This window comes from Simochromis diagramma, unplaced genomic scaffold (genome assembly GCF_900408965.1).
Source record: "Simochromis diagramma unplaced genomic scaffold, fSimDia1.1 OVJJ01000683.1, whole genome shotgun sequence".
NCBI lineage: Eukaryota > Metazoa > Chordata > Actinopteri > Cichliformes > Cichlidae > Simochromis > Simochromis diagramma.
The window spans coordinates 739810-757179 of record NW_024387158.1 but is presented as its reverse complement, the minus strand read 5'-3'; the positions used below and the strand labels follow the sequence as shown (position 1 = coordinate 757179).

General features: G+C 36.8%; 1 protein-coding gene across 2 annotated transcripts in view; it reads left to right on the top strand.

Moving 5' to 3' along the window:
• LOC120744324 (ras-specific guanine nucleotide-releasing factor RalGPS1-like) overlaps positions 1 to 17370 on the top strand; it is an 89648-nt gene that overhangs the window by 59928 nt on the left and 12350 nt on the right. For both annotated transcript variants that reach the window (XM_040048630.1, XM_040048629.1), the window contains 3 exons: positions 3513 to 3650; positions 6320 to 6413; positions 11473 to 11540. In XM_040048630.1, coding sequence (XP_039904564.1) covers positions 3513 to 3650; positions 6320 to 6413; positions 11473 to 11540 — 300 coding nt within the window. The remainder of the gene's footprint in view (positions 1 to 3512; positions 3651 to 6319; positions 6414 to 11472; positions 11541 to 17370) is intronic.

Genomic DNA, 17370 nt, shown 5'->3' with positions numbered 1-17370 from the left:
CTTGTGCTGTAAGACATACTTTTATCTTTCCCTCAGAGACATCTGATTGAGATGTTTTTTTATTTAATTTGGTGAAACTCTAGAAGCTTTTGATTGTGCTTTTTGTTTATTTCCAAATCTTTACAGGGACATTCTCAGTGGCTTTGTATCATAATTGCATCTTCAGCTGTAACATTTCTCATTGTGGAGGTGGAGTCCTGTTTGAGAATGACAGCAAAGATCCTAAGAGGCATTATGGTACAACAGCAATATTATTCCTATTATTATTTTACATTTTTTGCTTTTAACACTACATTTATCTTGAAGAAAGGTAACAAATATGGACATGGCAAAGAAATGTAGTAAAATAATGTAATCATTAAAAACAACTTCCTGAATTTAAATTGGCTTCATCTGTTATGAACAGTAGCATTATATCCTGAGTGGCAGCTGCCCAACTACTGACCCAATGTGTTTGAATTCGCCAATGAGTGCTGGATGCTTTGACTAGGCTTTGCTGTGAGACAGGAAACAAGGCTGCACAGCTTTTTTAGACTGAGCACAGCTGAAACGCATTAAACTCTACTATCAGTATGACATCATAGGCAAATATTTGTTAATCGTTTTGGTTGTTTTGTGCAGCTGTAATATTAGCAGTTGAACTGTCAGAACAGCTGATATCATGTAGAGCCAGTGCATCTCAGTGGGGTTAGGCTGTAGCACTAAGAAAAATGGAAACCCAGAGAATTGTTTTTAACCCATTATATTCTTGTTTGGACTTGTATTTGTCTTCTTCGTGTCCTTGAAGAAGTTACTACTTTTGATTGTTCCATCCAACACTGATATGAGCTGCAAAGGATTCAGAGCCAGTACTGAGGCTTCATTCTATTAATTTCTTTCGTCATTACATGAGGAGATAAAATGCTAAAACACTGCCTGAGGTGTTACTCAGTATTTCCAGTAGATTCCATGATCCTCTTCCATGTGCACACATCTTGTCAACTTGGTGTGTAATTGTTAGTAATAGTTCTTCCTCATCCATTTTAGTAGCCTGCAACAACAGGCCCACTACCCTACACTCTGAAAGTACCCCTACAGGACAAAGGGATGCAGCTGAATACCTTCTCCAAGTCCCGTAACCACATGTAGACTAGTTGAGCAAATGTGGAGTTGAGAAGATGGTGACATGTAATAGCAACAATATTTACATAGATGCACACAAAAAAAGGAAAAAAACTACAAACCACTCAACTAACAACGAGCTGATAACAGAAGGAAAAAAAAGGTACATTTATGTATATTTATATATTTTCATATACAAAGTAGGCATCAACATTTCATGGCATCACATGCCAGCAACGCCCCTTTCTTTCAGCAGCATCACATCATATCCTGTATCACTTTATGGGATATTATGTGACTATCAGTTACGATAACTTCAGGGGTGGAAGGAATAGTAACTTCAGGTCGTCTGTTACTATACCTAATATCTAGAGTACTGGGATCTGTAATGGCTGTATTCCGAGTATTTCAGTGAGAAACAATCATTATTTTTCCATAGATTCTATTTCTTTTGGTATTCGTATAGCATGTGTATTAGTGTGTCTCTACTCTTGTCACACCCCAGCACATATCTGATTCCCTCAGTTTTAATTTTGCAATCTTATGGGGAGTCCAGTACCTCCTATGAATGATCCTATATGTCATTTTACCCAACAGAGAGAGCCCTAAATTGGCCCAACTTTGTAAGGCGCTCTCAATTTTCTGAATAAGTAGAGGAAGGTTTTCTTTGTTTATGTCTTTTAAACCAGTGCTAAGTTTGTTGCCTAATTATACAAGACTTGAAGGAAGCTATTTAAACCCCCAAATCTTCCTAATATTTGACGGGCTAGACGATGACTTTGCCTCTGATTTCTATACTCACTCAAATTTATTCAACAACCAGTTTACCATTTATTAGGATCATATAATAAAATGTTACTGTGAACTTTCTTTAGTACTGTTGTATTTAGTATGGTTGGCAGTTAGCATACAAGTTTAGCACATTATCACTTCCTTCTGTACTGAATTAAAGCTGACCTTGGCTTGCATGTTTGGAAAAACAAAACCATATTTGTGGCCTAACAGCTGACACTGATTTATGTAACTGTGTATGGAACACTTGGGTCATGAGTATAGGACACTACAGTGGAATGGAATGTGGCCATGGCTATTTATCAATTTTTTTGTGTACACTGAATAATAATTGAGAGGGAAACAGAAAGGTATCTACATGGGGTAAATTTCCAACCACTATGCCACTGTGTTGTTGCTTTTACTTAATAAAAACGTGTTTTTTTTGCTGTTTACCGTGGTGGTTTGGCATGCTCTATGGATGTAACCTTAATACAGTCTTTGAACTCAGGTTTTATCAGCTACAGAAGGAAGTATTAGCTAAATAACTGAACATATACCTCTTTGAAAAGGTAATGTGTTTGTTTGATATTTTCACCATAATCGCTTGACCAAAAAGCATCTCACTGTTTATAGAACAATATCTTTATACAATTTCCATCTATTAGTCCCTGGTCTGCAGATTACATATTGTACATTATACAAACACAAAGCTGCACAAATATTGCAGGCACTTTAACACAACACCAGTACTTCTGTGTACACTTGTACACAGTTTTTCTCGGATGAAGGTTGTACCAGCAGTTATTGTTCTTCTTCTTTAATTGAAGATAGTTTTTTGTGACTTTCTCTGGATGTCTGGAGACATTGCAGAATGAATTTAGATCAGACACCTTTTTGATCATATTATGTGGATATAAAGTTAAATATAAAGTGCAGAAAATGTTCTACATTATTGTATGCGTAGTTATTTTTCTAAAGTACACTGCAGGATAAGGGAGTTTCTGTTCATGCTCAGGGTATGTTTCCGCCCCACTATTTTGTAACACTTGAGAAGTTAAAATAAATTGTTGGAAAGTTGGTGACTCAGCAGCTGTTTTCCAGATCACTTGTGACAGAGCTGATGTGATTATTTAAATTGCTTTTACTACAGTTTTTTCTTAAATTTTAGTAATTATATTATTCTCCTGAGGTTTGTAACTACCAAAGTCCACTATTCATAACCAAAATCCACAAAATAATTCATGTATTCCAGTTGTAAATAATATGTCCACATCCTTTATAAATGAGTAAAAACATTGCAATGACCAATAAAAGCCTAATGCCCATTTTCACTAGAATCTGTAGTGAACAAGATTAACAGTGTTTATCAATGTTTCCATATAACACATTTGTGTTAATGACTTCCAGGGGAAATCTTCTGGCAGCTCCTCTAGCTCTCACAATATCTCTCGCTGACATTATGAGACATTGTGAGAAAGACTAAAAAGAACCAAATACAGAAAACACTGATGCTTCCACACATTAAAGCTTTCATTGAAGTAATAAATTCTTCTGTTGAAATCACTGGGTATGCTTTCAAACCCATCATTATTCCTGTTGTTAGAAGAGTTTAACTAGCTTTTTTGTGCCTTCTACAGGGATCTACCTGTTGGACATTATCTACATTGACTCGGCTTATCCTGCATCAGACAGCATCATAGAGACAGAGCAGAGGACAAATCAGATGAACAATCTTCTGAGAGTTATTTCAGACCTGCAGATGTCATGTAACTATGGTAAGACACAATTACATCAGTAGTTGCAGTAGGAACAGTATAGTGTCTGTTTCCTAATCATGTATATATTGATGATCTTCTGACATCAGAGTTATGGTTGTACAGTACTGTGAAAATGTAATTCCTTTCCTTAATAAAAAAAAAAGCATTTAGTTTTAAAACAGCACTTTGTATTTACAAAGCTTAAGTTTGTTTAATATTTAAATTGTTTGATCTGAAACATGTGACAAATATGAAAAAACCTAAACATTTTTCACAGCCCTGTATGTCATAAATCTTTAATATGGATGAAGCCAAAATATGTATGTGTTCATAATAACCCAAGTAGATCACCACTGCAGGATGCTAAAGAAATATGGTCTTTTTAGCTTTTATATGTAAGTTTGGGTTTTTGTATAAAGTTCTAATGGCTTGGCTCTGCTTTAGTTACCCGAGCCTTTATTGCTCTGCTTTGCTTAAGTTACTTTCACTGACGAGTTCAGGAAAATTTTCAAGTGTCTGCCAGTCGAACTAAGTTTATTCAAGTCCTTAATTGTTTTGGCTAGCATGTGGTGTTTCCAGTGTGCTTTGTGTGGGGAGCTGCTGAGTAATAAAAATGTTCAAGATACCTGCATGAAATGTTGCCCCAGGCGGAGGGGCGAGTAGGGGTGAATTTCTGCAATAAATATAAATCCTCTATTACTATTCTGAAGCCTTTTAAATGCTTTATTGAAAAAATCTGGAGATCTTAATTAGTTTAAATATGTTTACCTTTCACTATCTGCAAGTGACTAAAAGTTAGAATTACTCAAATTGTAACTCTAAGCAGGGGAATCATTGAATAAATGAGTGAGTCATTGTAAAGCTTTTGTTTCAAGGAAGTCACTTTTGTGTTTTATCATTTCTGTTCCCAAAAATAAGCTTGGCTTGCTGTACCTACATTTTAATGTTATTTTTAAAATGTCACTGCAAAAAAATGGGCAACACTATAATACGCTCAGCTACTAGGGGTAAGTAACTACTGTGTAGTAAAATGTAATTACAAGTAATTGATTTGAAATCATGAGTATTTTTACAGGAAAGAAGACAGGCATTGTACTGTAAGCAATTTTAAGCAGAGTAATTAATTTTAAGTATAAGAACAGAGACTCAAATTTTATAAATTTGCCTTTATTGGATAATGGCTCTGGATAATAACAGTGAAGAGGACAGGAAGCAGGGAGGTGAGAGGCGAAGACATGCAGCAAAGGGCCACGGGTCAGACTCAAACCCCGACTCCTGCTCTTTGGCCATGTGGCATGTGGTCACCTGCTCACACACTGTGCTAAACCGGTGAAATTTAATAAACATGATGAAAATGTATTTTTAAAAGATATTATATTAATACATATAATTCAGATCATTTTAAACTGACAAAATAAGTTCCTAGTCTTCTATAGATGGTAAATCAGTGGGTTGATTCTGTAATTGCTTTGCTGTCATCCTTGTGCGTTATTGAGTGCTAGCGTTATATAAAATATTGTTGTCCAGATAAAAAATGTACTTCTATGTTTTGCTGTGCATTTACACAGGCGTAAATGCAAGTCCAAGATAAAATTGCTGTCAAGGTGATGAAGAAAGTATACAGGACTACCAGGAGTCGAGGTGCAAGGCCAAGATAGTGGTGGCAAAAGCAAAGGAAAAGGCTTATAATTAGTTGCACGCATAGCTAGACACTAGGGAAGGATAACCTACATGGAATGCAGACAGTTGGTTAGAAAGACAGATTGAGCTCAAAAGAGTGTGCGCAGATTAGTGTGATGAAAGATAGAAATGTAAATGTTCTGACACTTGTAGCTTATGTTGAGAAGGTGGAAGTGTGAGGTGTGAACAGCAGTATGGCTTCATACTGTGATGTTTGTTTTGATACTGTTGAGAAGTATAGTGAAGATCAAAAGAAGTTGCACTGTGTCTTTGTGGATCTAGAGAAAGGCTGGTGCAGTACATGTATGAGGACTGCCAGACAGTGATAAGGTGTGCAGTAGGAGTCATTGATGGAAACAAGGTGGACTGCATTAAGGATCAACTCTAAGCCCCTTCTTGTTTGCAGTAGTGGTGAACGGGTTGGCAGATAAGGTCAGGCAGGAGTCTCTATTGACTATGATATTTACAGACGACATTATTATCTAAAGTGAGAATAGGGAGCAGATGGATGGTAGAGAGCCTAGAGAGGTGAAAGTATAAGAGAAGAGAAATGAAAGACAGATTACACGTGGGTGGATGAGAGGTATACAGGTAATAGTATGACTGAAAAAGTTATATAGTTTATAGTTTTACTACTGTTTATGTTCAGTACTGCCATGTTGGATTGTTAACTCTGCTCTGAGTTTCTGAGTGGGAAAGGAGGCTTTCCACAAACATTTTCTGACTGGGAACTCTGAATTTCTGACCTCCAACTTACTCGGGACCGTTCCAAAAGTTAGAGAGCTAAGGCTTAAAATTGTTTGGGTGGTGCAGAAGAGGAATAGTGGATATATTGGATAAAGGATGCTAAAACTGGAACTACCAGTCAAGAGGAAAAGAGAAAGACCACTGAGAAAATTCATGGATGTACTGAAGGAGAACATAGACAAGAGAAGTAACTTTATTTAAAGTTAATTCTCTACCAAGAGTTGTGTTGAAGGTAATTTGCTTTTTCTTTTGTCCATTAGATCACTTGGTGACCCTGCCGCATGTTCAGAAGTATCTGTTGTCAGTTCGCTACATAGAGGAACTCCAGAAGTTTGTAGAGGACGATAACTTCAAGTAAGTGTTTTCAATGTGAATGGCATGGGATTGTGAAATTAAGTTTGGGAATGAAGATGGCAAGTATCTGTTTATTTTGTTAGAAACTCTGATAAATAATCTGGAGTCTGGTCGTTTAGTATTTTTAAACTAATCCTAAAATGTATGGGGAGCCAATGTAAAAAGCATAAAATGAGTGATGTGAACTTGTGTTAATAGTCGGGCCATTTCATTTTGTATAGTTTGGAGATGTGAAAGACATGATTTGTTCAAGCCAGTAAACAGGCCATTACAGTAATATAAGTGTGATGTCACAAATTCTTTGAATATTTGCTTGAGTTCAGCTGAGGAGACTATATGTCACAATTAGGAAATATTCCTTAAAGGAAAGAAACAGGAACGTGACAGATTTTACATGCTAACTGACTTCTGCAATTTTGTTAGCAAATTATTCGAAAAATGGCAATTTTGAAATAGGCAAAAAAATGCCATATAGAGCTGGCATCAAGATTAGATTTGCTCTAGTAAAGATGTTACCTTGGTATGTTTAAAGTAGATTGAATGCAGCCTTGCCTCAGTTAGCTGTTAATAATAGCAATGATGGACCAATCCTGGTGAGAGTCCAGATAGCACTGATGGAGGTAATATCTCTAAGGAGCATCTAGCCTATTAATGTAGTTAAGCTATTAAGTGTAATTAGAGAAAAAGCAGTAAATGTCTTAGGACAACAAGGACCATCTTAATATGTATAATAATATCTTTTCTTTGTCACAGAGACAGACACTGGTGAATGATCACTGATAGTGATAGGATGAATCTGAGTGTCTTTAATATAAAAGTAGGGAAGAGGAACAACTTTATTGCCTGACTGATGGGTTTCGGCTTGTGGCCTTCATCAGGCAATAAAGTTGCTCCTCTTCCCTTCAAGTGTTGCTGGATTGTGACTTTTTCATCCTCTTCACACATCTTGGGAGTAGGTTAAATTGTGCCAGAAATTTTTGCTTTAATATAAAAGTAGCCTAAGTGAGAATGTGAGTGGTGTCCTAGTGAAAAGATAGACAGTCCCTGTAGGGACATATGAATGCAGAGCATTGCAAAGACCAGAATAATTCATTGTTTAAGAATGTCTGTAGCCTGCAGTTCCTTTGAGCTAGTCCTGTACTGAGCCTATAATTTTTTTGGATTAAATGGCTGGTTGAAGTCTCCCCCTATTATGAGTACCTTAGTACCTTGAGACGGCTGTTGTTGTGACAGCAACAACGCTACATAAATAAAATTGAATGGTGAAGTTTATCTTTCTCTTAATGAATATGGCTACAACTCTTTGTTCTGAGTTTTAGCAGGCTGTGCATGTGTGAGAGAACTATAGAGAGGTGAGTGTGTCAAGGTGGAAGGAATCTTGAAGAAAGAAGGCTATGTGACAATTCTGAAAGAAACTCTCAAGTATTTGCAGCAAAACTGGGTCTGGGTTGACAACCCAAAACATGTGTCGCTTCTGCTAAAGAAATAACTCCATCACCAAAGTGAATGTTATTGACTGGTGTGCACAAAAACTTGACTTCAGTCCCATTGGAAATCTGTAGGGTGAACAGAAGACCAAGATCCACAGATTCACCAAAGAAGAACAAGCTGGGATTGCTTGGGAGACATGTGAGGTTTCTTGAAAACTATAACAAATGACTTCAGCAAAACAAAATAGACAAATCCGCTATTAGTATCAGGAGGTCTATTTTGACCATGATAGTTTTTGGTTTTGTATAATAATTTTGTTTCTAACAAGATTGGGCTGGTGCAGCACAGTGGGGCAGTGGTTAGCACTGACGCATCAAACAAGAAAGCCCTGGTTTTGAATCCACCATCTGGCCAGGGCCTTTCTGTCTGGGGTGTGCATGTTCTCTTGGCTTCCTCCTATAGTCCAAATACATGCAGTTTGTGTGGTTATATTAATTGATGATTATAAATTGCCCATAGGTGTCCGTGTTGAATGTGAATGGTTTTCTGTCTCTCTGTGTTAGCCTTGTGTGTACCCCATCTCTCGCCTTCTCCAGCTTGGCTCATTTGATGAGGCATGTGATTAATAGTGGGTCAGTGACTACCTCCTAAGAGACAACTCAGAAATAAATACCTGAAGAAGGCTCTTGAATGTAAGGTGAAAAATCTACAAAAATTTTTTAAAGTCCAGTAACTTTCTTTTTAAACTCTCAAGATGTTCATGATGGACACAAATTCACCTGGGTGAGATTTCCTGAACAAGTACTAAGACACCCAAAAACCACCCTGTGTAGGATGAGCTTGCATGTACAGAAGATGCTTCTTATTCAATAAAGTTGACTCATAGGTCATAGACGGTTATTTAGTGGCAAACTGGGCAGGAACACGTGACATGTCTTTTCTTGGCTCTCAAAAAAGTTAATAAATGTAAAGCCTCCATAATATAATTGGTAATCGTTGTGTTGTAAAGGTTTGCTGCTAGTAGTTGTAGCGAGACACAGTGAAAGATACAGTGATCTACCAGTCATTTCTTTGTTATGCTAGGAAAGTGTTCAGTAGGCGCACTGATTAATGGAAACATGTGAACATGCATGTAAATGCAGCATATAACGCAAAAACAGTTTGTATATTTCTCATGAACTTTAAAGTCAGTATTTGGTATTGCCATCTTTATTGTTCAAAACAGCTTTAACTCTTTTAGGAAATCTTTTTTGTAATTTCTTTAAGTAGTCTTCAGGAATAGTTTTCCGGGCTTTTAAAGAACATTCCAAACCTCTTCTTTGGATGTTGGCTGAATGGAACTGTTTCAATAATACTAAGGTCCAATCTCTGAGGAGGCTAATCTAAGGCTGATTGTGTCCTCTTCCCTACATCTTATCAAGGCATTTTATGGCATGAATTTAATATTAAAGTTTTAATCCGTATTTCCAAAGAAATTACAATACTGCATAGTATTGTATACTGCATATTAAATCCAGCAGCAAAAGGCAGATCAAAATAAGACTGGTCTAAAAAGAAACTTTCAGTTAACAGGCCGATACCGATATGAATCCGATATAGTGTTTTTTAATTAATAAAACTGTTTTTTTTAATATCTTGTTGCATTTTGTATAAGTTCATACTCAAGTTTAAATAAACAACAACACTAAAGCTATTCTGTTATACCTGTATGTAAAAAATACACTGCACCCAAAATATTTCATAGTTCAGCAATACTGATCAATCTAATGAACTTAAACCTTCTCCATCCTTCCTATTCTGGTATTTTAAAGAGCACTTAGCAGAAATATTAAGCAACCTAACTAATAGGGTTGCAAACTCCCAGCAAAAAAAAATAGGGAACCACCCCCCACCTCATGATGCTTAATCAACGTAATCAACTTTAATTTGATGCAGTGTGGGAAAAAAAATGCACAGAAATAAATTATTTTTCAAGAACAATTAAATAGATTCCACATCTTTCTTCAACAGAACTGCAGACTGCACAGATGGTATCTTTCCAAAGGAAAAAGTAGTATAGCTTACTAGGGTATATTAAACTTAACAGTTACTATATACAATCATGGACTTCTATACATTTTACATCAGATTAAATCTTTGGGTGTAAGATTCAGATAATTATTTATTAAAAGCTAGACATTTTAAATGAGAATAAGAAAGTATGTCTTTGTGCCCCCTTTTCCCTGTTAATGCCCTATCGCCCCCCCCTGGCTAAACTTTGCTAGATCCGCCCCTGCACAGTTACCAGCCGTCAGCTACGTAGAAAAGGATCCTGGTCTAGAAAGTAATATTAAATAAATTCTAACAAAAGCTTATCAAGGTTAAACGTGCTGCTGTTGTTCAGCCGCTGGTTTCCTCTTTCTGGTGCAAAGTGGGCCAAAAACAAAGAAGAGAGACGGACTCGACAGAAAAGCCGATCAGCTGATCATTAAGCAGTTTCACGACTGAAGTACCAGCAGGAGGGGGAGGGAGAGAGAGGCAGTTGCTCCATATATCGGTTGTTAAGCTTAACGTGGGAATGCTTTACAAACATTCAGAGATGAACTTACACACTTGCTTTACTTCTCTCTGGGATAACTTCCTCGGAGATGAAATGCCACCGGTTCGGTAGCGAGGCTACAAATACACACAGCCGCTCTATCACGTGATGCATACTGCTCAGAGTGGTACGGTTATGAGCTGAGTTACGCCGTGTCGCAAGTTTTGTGAGGTGCTTTTTTTGATATTTAATGGATCAGATTACATTTTTTATTTCTCTCCGATATCCGATCCAGTAATTTACATCAGTATCGGACCGATACGATACGTAATATCGGATCGGTCCATCTCTAATTACAAGGCTTGTGTTTTTCATTAAAAAGACATGAATAATAACTAATGATTAAATACTGAGTTGTTTATAAGCACATAGTGAGTGAAAAAGCTGAGTGAACAAGAAACAGTGCATCATGGGACGCCCCCAGCAGTCTAGGCCTATAGCAGCATAAATAAGGATTCAGGAGGATTCAGGGTCACCAGATCCAATCTTAACTATATAATTTATCAAAAAAGACAGTCCTACATATTTGTTTAATATGCACAGGACATATCCAGGTCAAAAACTAGTCCAAGACTCCTAACAATATTACTGCTGGCCAAGGTAATCCTATCCAGACTAAGTATGTGTTTAGACTATGTTAAAAAATGAGGAGTGGCAGCAGTAAATCTATCTTTCCTCATTTTTACATTTAAAAAAATGTTGCTTAATGCTGTCTGTCTCAGCCCCAGTAAAACTGCATATGCTGTAAGAAATTTGTGGTGATGTGGCAAACAGAGACCAAAGAAAGTGATTGATATTTTGCGAGTATTATGGGCGACGTAACTGCTTGACCTAAGACTTGAGATATAAAAGAAAGTGTGAGTGAGACGGCTTCTATGTAGAAGTAACACAATGTTAATTAAAAGAATTTTCTTCATCAGCAGATGATGTGACATCGCCTTACTCAGTTGCGTAATGTTTAGTGTGTTTAGTAAAATCTGAAACTACCTTTTAACTGACAAACACAACAGCACTGAGCTCTTTTATCTAATGGAAACATTTGTGTTACAGGCTTTCTCTAAAGATTGAACCTGGCAACAGTTCCCCTCGCATTGCTTCTTCTAAAGAAGACCTGGCAGGTAAGTCACACATGGTTGAACTGCACTGATAAAAAGCCCTGCAGATATCCACCACTTCCACCAAGTTGTACTCAAAACATAAATAATTAGCTTTTTCTGTCAAGTCTGCAAGGCGAGGTTATTATAGTTACCTGAAACTGAACTAAAAAGTTCAACTAAATGTGAAAAAACATTTTAGTTAACTGAAATAAAAATAAAAACTAGACTTAAAAAAAATTTTAAAGTAACTGAACTGATTTTTGTGGAGGAAATTTGCTTTGTTTTTAGTATCTATTAGTTTGGTTAAAAAAAGAATTGCAACTTGCCTGATGACTCATTGATAGACACGTTTATTGTGTGTTTATTGTAATACCTGTGCTAATTTTCCAAGCCCTCCATGCAGTAATAAATTTAAAAGATATAACTGTGAAACTAATGAAAACTAAAGTAAAACTAAACATTTTAGAACAATAAAAACTAAACTGAAATAAGAAAATCCAAAAACCTGAAATGGAAAAAGGAAATAAAAATAAAACCTAATTAGAAAATACAAAACTATAATAACTCTGCTGCATGTTCATGACCGTTGAGTTTTCATAAAAAGTATATGTAAAGTACACTATGTGAAGTGCCCTGATGACAGTTGTTTTGCTTTGGTGCTATGTAAATTTACCTGGGCTCTGATAATTCAATTCTGAATTGAACTGAATTGAAATGAACACTAGCATTTAGCATCAGTATGAACATTTACTTTACACTAAAAACAGAAAAAAAAATGGGTGTGTTAAAAAGAATAATCAGAGATAAACACAACTGTTCCTGTGGTGAAACAGATCACGCACACACATATACTTTTCTGTAGCCCTGTAGTTCCCACAGGTACTCCTACTGTTCATATTTTCACCATTTCAGTAACCAAGTGAAAGCTATCAGTAGCTAACAACATGAACAAAGAAGCCATCCTCTTTCTGTTTCCGTTGTAAATTAAACCTTCATTTTTTACAGTATCGTGTACCTGGTGGTTTAGACTCTAATGGTGTATTAGTTTATAGTCATTACATGCGGGTGTAACCAACATTTACTTCATAATGTCACATGCTGTGCTTTGGTGCACTGCACTGATAGAAACATTTACCATTTAAGTGATGGTGTTCATTTATTAGTGTAGCATGATGAAGACTACATTCAGGGTTATTTTCTACCCATCTCTACCAGGAAGTAATGTCAGCATCATACAGCCAGACTCAATTGAACTACAGATACCTAAAAAATTGTATGTTATTTCCCACCCGTTGCCTTGTAAATACTATATGATACTGGTTCTTATATAGCACTTTTCTACTCTTCTGAGCACTCAAAGTGCTTTACACAACTTGCGCATTCACCCATTCACACCCATTCGCACAAGCACATTGTTCTAAGTGCTTTCTAAGAGTCTAATCTGTTTAGCTAGCTAGCTTGATTGAAATAGAAACAAACAAACAAACAATAAAACACACACAAATGTAATGAAATTCAGTTATTAAACATAAACTAAATTGCCAAACACACATATGAATTTGAGTGGCATCCCATATGGTATGTGGCCGACACCATATTAAAGCATACATAGCCTTTAATATGGTGTCGTCCCACTGTTTGCAGCAATAACAACAGCTTCAACTCTTGTGGGAATGGTTTTCACAAGGTTTAGGAATGTCTTTATAGACATTTTTTAGGATTCTTCTGGAAGTGCAGGTCAGACAATGCTGTTGAATGAGAAGGCCTGGATTTATATCATCCCAAAGGTGTTATATCAGATTAAAGGAAAGACTCCTGGTAACCACTAAAACAAAACTCATCAGTCAAATTGCCGGACAGATACGCCTACCTCCTGGAGAGTGTTGTTCACTTAATTGGCTGTTGTGAAGGGTTTCTCTTCACCATGGTAATGATTCTGTGATCATCCACCACTATTTTCTTCTGTCTGCTATTCCTAATGTAGCAATTTCTTGGATGTTCTCCCCACCCCCAACCCTCAACAAAAAACATTTGCAGCTCAAGGATGGCTTGTTTCACCTGCATGGAGACCTCGTGTGACCGCATGTTGTCTTTTCTCAAAATGTAAATGACCCCCCTTATTGTTTTCATTGAATGGAAAACAGGTATTTTATATACTTTAAGTATTTCACGCATTTCATCCACGGTCTGTTTAGAATCACAAATAAACCTGACATCTCTCTTTGGACAAATTTGTGTGTATAGGCGTTTTTCTTTCAAGGCGGCTCCATAGTGTAGTAGTTTACATGTCTACTTAACAAGTAAAAGATCTTTGTTTGATCCCTAGCAAAGACACATATACTTTTGGAGTTGCGTCAGAAAGCGTATCTAATGTAAACAATCTGCCAACTTAAAGATGCAAAGTTCTCTGCTTTGGAGTAATGTGTTTTAATTTAAAAAAATGCTTTGATGAGGCAAAACATTCTAATCAACCTCATATAAAGTGAATAGCGCTAATTATATTGTGACGGAGTCAGAAGCATGAGAAACTCAGATCTTTTGCTTTTTATTTCGTTTTTATTTATCAGGAACCATGCACAGTGGCACTTATCTCATATGCAAAAACGTACTTTGTATCAGATTTAACTACTAGTTCATTTTAATTTGCAAATTCTGGGCAGGTGAATATAATGAAAATAAATCTCCAAGTGAGCATGTTGGATGTAAGAGAAATGGTGTAAAGCTCATGTGATATCCAAGACTCACTGGTACTTCTTTAGTGCTTTTTTTACTCTAGTTGAGACTTCATTGAAGCGTAAGCGCTTCATTCTCACGACAACATTCGCAGAAACACTCCCTCTCCAATTAATATATGGGGCATCTCAGGGCTCAGTATCTTTCCCAAAGATACTTTGACATGTAGACTGGAGGAGCTGGGGACTGAGGCATCTGGGCATTCTCCTGAATTACAATGCTCTGCTCTCATCCAGCTGGCTAAGTAGATAAGAGCAACTAGAACCTGCAATTTAATTGTGCAGTGCTAGTGTAACATAGCCGCAACCTTTTTGTTAAAGCAGTTTTAGATTAGGCACCAGTGGAAAAGATGTTGTAGACATCCAGATTTTGGAGGCGTGGTTTCAGTTTAAAAAAACAACAACAAAAAACTAATGTAGGGGTGAACACAATGTTTTGGCTAACTAAGGGATTACCTGATTTTCTGTCAGCAGGCTGTCTCATACTGTAAGTGCATGATAGCATCTAATGGTACTCTCCTCTTGTTGCTTTGATGAAGATTTGCAGTTACATAACATGGCAGAAAAGGGGTGTTCTGGCTGTGTCCACTGTCTTGTTGGCTCAGTCAGTATAAACAAGTCCCATGCACTTCACACAATGCCAAACAGAAGAATTTGGTTTGCTCACTCTCTTTGTGTAAGACTGAGAAAATGTGGTGGACTGAACTGATCAGTTTCACCATCACTGTGTCTGACAAGGTGAAACCGTCTAAATGTTGCTGCTCTGTGTGACGTTAGCACCCTTACAATTTTCCATTCTCATTTTAATAATTGTCCTTGTAAGCCTGTGACTGAATTCTTCGTGACAGAGACTCCTCACTGTGGTTAATTTCATCCAATCTGTTTTGTAATGTCTGAGCAGCAGATCAAAAAGCTAAACAAGCCTGTATGTGTGCTTGCCACACAATCACTGGGAATGACTGTTCAAAGAACTGTTGTAAGGTAACAGCATAATTTTACTGCTGCGGCCAACCTGCCAGGCCTGCTTTGTATGAATTGCTTCTCCCGTTGGCTGTCTGAGAAAAACTAAAGGACTGGTTTTAATTTAAATTATAATCTTTTCATCACACAAAACTAATATCTTTTAATCTTTACAGCATACAGACAGAGTATAAGCAGCATGTATTAACTTCAGTAACAACAAGAAGAGGCAGTCCTCCAGCAGCAGAACCCTTATCTCAACATCATGGAGTTACTCTGAGATTACGAAAACAGGCAAAAAGCACTAAAACAATATGTTTGCTAAGTACCTTCAAAACTGCTTATATCAAGAAACAATGCTATTTAAAGACAAAAGCAGCAAACAAGAGTAGATTTGATTTTTGTGTGTTTTTGTGCTTCTCAATATTGTAAAAGTCATTTTAGTTTGAGTCACTCTCAATCTAATTTGATCTAAAAGTGAACTAAACCAGTTAACCTGTCTCATAATAACCTAAAAACAGATCCAACATTTTCTAGCGCATTCTGAAAATGCACTTTTCAGCACAGTGTGTCTCAGTTTTTCTTTTTTCCTCCACATCATTCTACTCTTATTATGAAGAAATGCTGCAGTCATATATTAAGGACTCTTGTCAGCATATCATTTTGGCTTAACTGTTGTTCTTTGGTGAGGTATGGGAGGCAATGGATAATGTTTTATTTCTTAAAAAAGGCTGAAAAACACACAATGATTCCCACCTCTTGCTGATGAAACTAACCGCCAATAAAACCACTCTCACTTAGAATAGTTACAATCATGTGGTAAATTAAAGAAAATACTTTTGGCAATTAAAGAAATGAAAATTAGAGTTTTCATTAGACTTATTCTGCTGAGTGTGAATGTTTCCAGAACAAGCAACAATAATCCAAACCAGCAGGAGCTTTTGTCAGCTGATAATTAAGCCATATTAAGAACGTTCTTTCCTGGAAAAATCACTTTATTCCCAGTTTCGGGAAAAGAAACTGCCTTAATGTGTGTTATATTCCTTCAATTTACCTTTACTGCACTGCAATACTGATTGCTAATAGAGCTCTAAATCTATTCCTCCTGCTGGTAGAACGATTCTGATTTCAACAAATTCCACATTACATCATGACTGGGAATGCATCTGCTTTCCCAACAACCCCACCAATAGACACAATCATATACAGCTGCTTGTATGTCTTTTGTTCAGCTCTATATGCTCCATATGAGATCAAAAGAGCCTGCTATACTAAAAAATCTTAAAAAAAAAATAACTTCATGCAAATCTAAAGTGTTCAAAGCTGAACATGCTGAACACAGACTGGCCTTATGGGTCCCAAATGGTCAAAATGACTGGCCCCCAGTGGGTTTCCAGTGAGAGGGAACGCACAGTGACTCAGAGGTTCCACTGGCGCAGAAAGCACATAGGAACAGTGGATCAATTTACTAGTCCATCAGCAGTGCTGCCAGAAACTGTGACTGGACTGATGATAAATTTATGTAGGCACTTACACGGGATGACTGCACTGATTAATTATGTTAACAAAGGCTTTTATGTGGTCAGTTTGCACCTTACCAGTGCCCTCTAGTGGCTGTGGTGTTGAGTTGTTGTTTTTTTTTAATACACCCTGAGGTCTCAGAGTGTGGCCAGCAGGCCAGTGGAAGCCCTTGGTACCTTTTTATGTGCATTTATAAGGAATGCACTCTTACTTCTAAGCCCTTTGAAATGAGAATAAGCATATGCATGTATGTGTTTCATTTGTAGCATCCCATTAAATGTAAACCCTGTTTAAATTCAAGTCTGAAAAGATTTGTGATCGGCCAGAGGTCCTCTGTCATAAACTATATTTTATTTTAGTGAATTCGTTTCACACACTAATTGAATTACAATATGATTATGGGTTTTGTTGATTTTTGGCCAGTGATTTCACAAAATCCTGCTTTAATGCTCCATAAGCCTTAATTCTCTGCATTGTTAATAATTGATCTAGTTTCTAATATCAGAAGTGTTCTTTGTGCCTTAATATATTATTTAAGGTCTCACACAGACTAGTAACCAATAAGCGGCACATAACCTGAAAGTCTCAATACCAGGCAAATAAAGGACACATGAGTTTCAAGTAACCAAAGTAGCCTA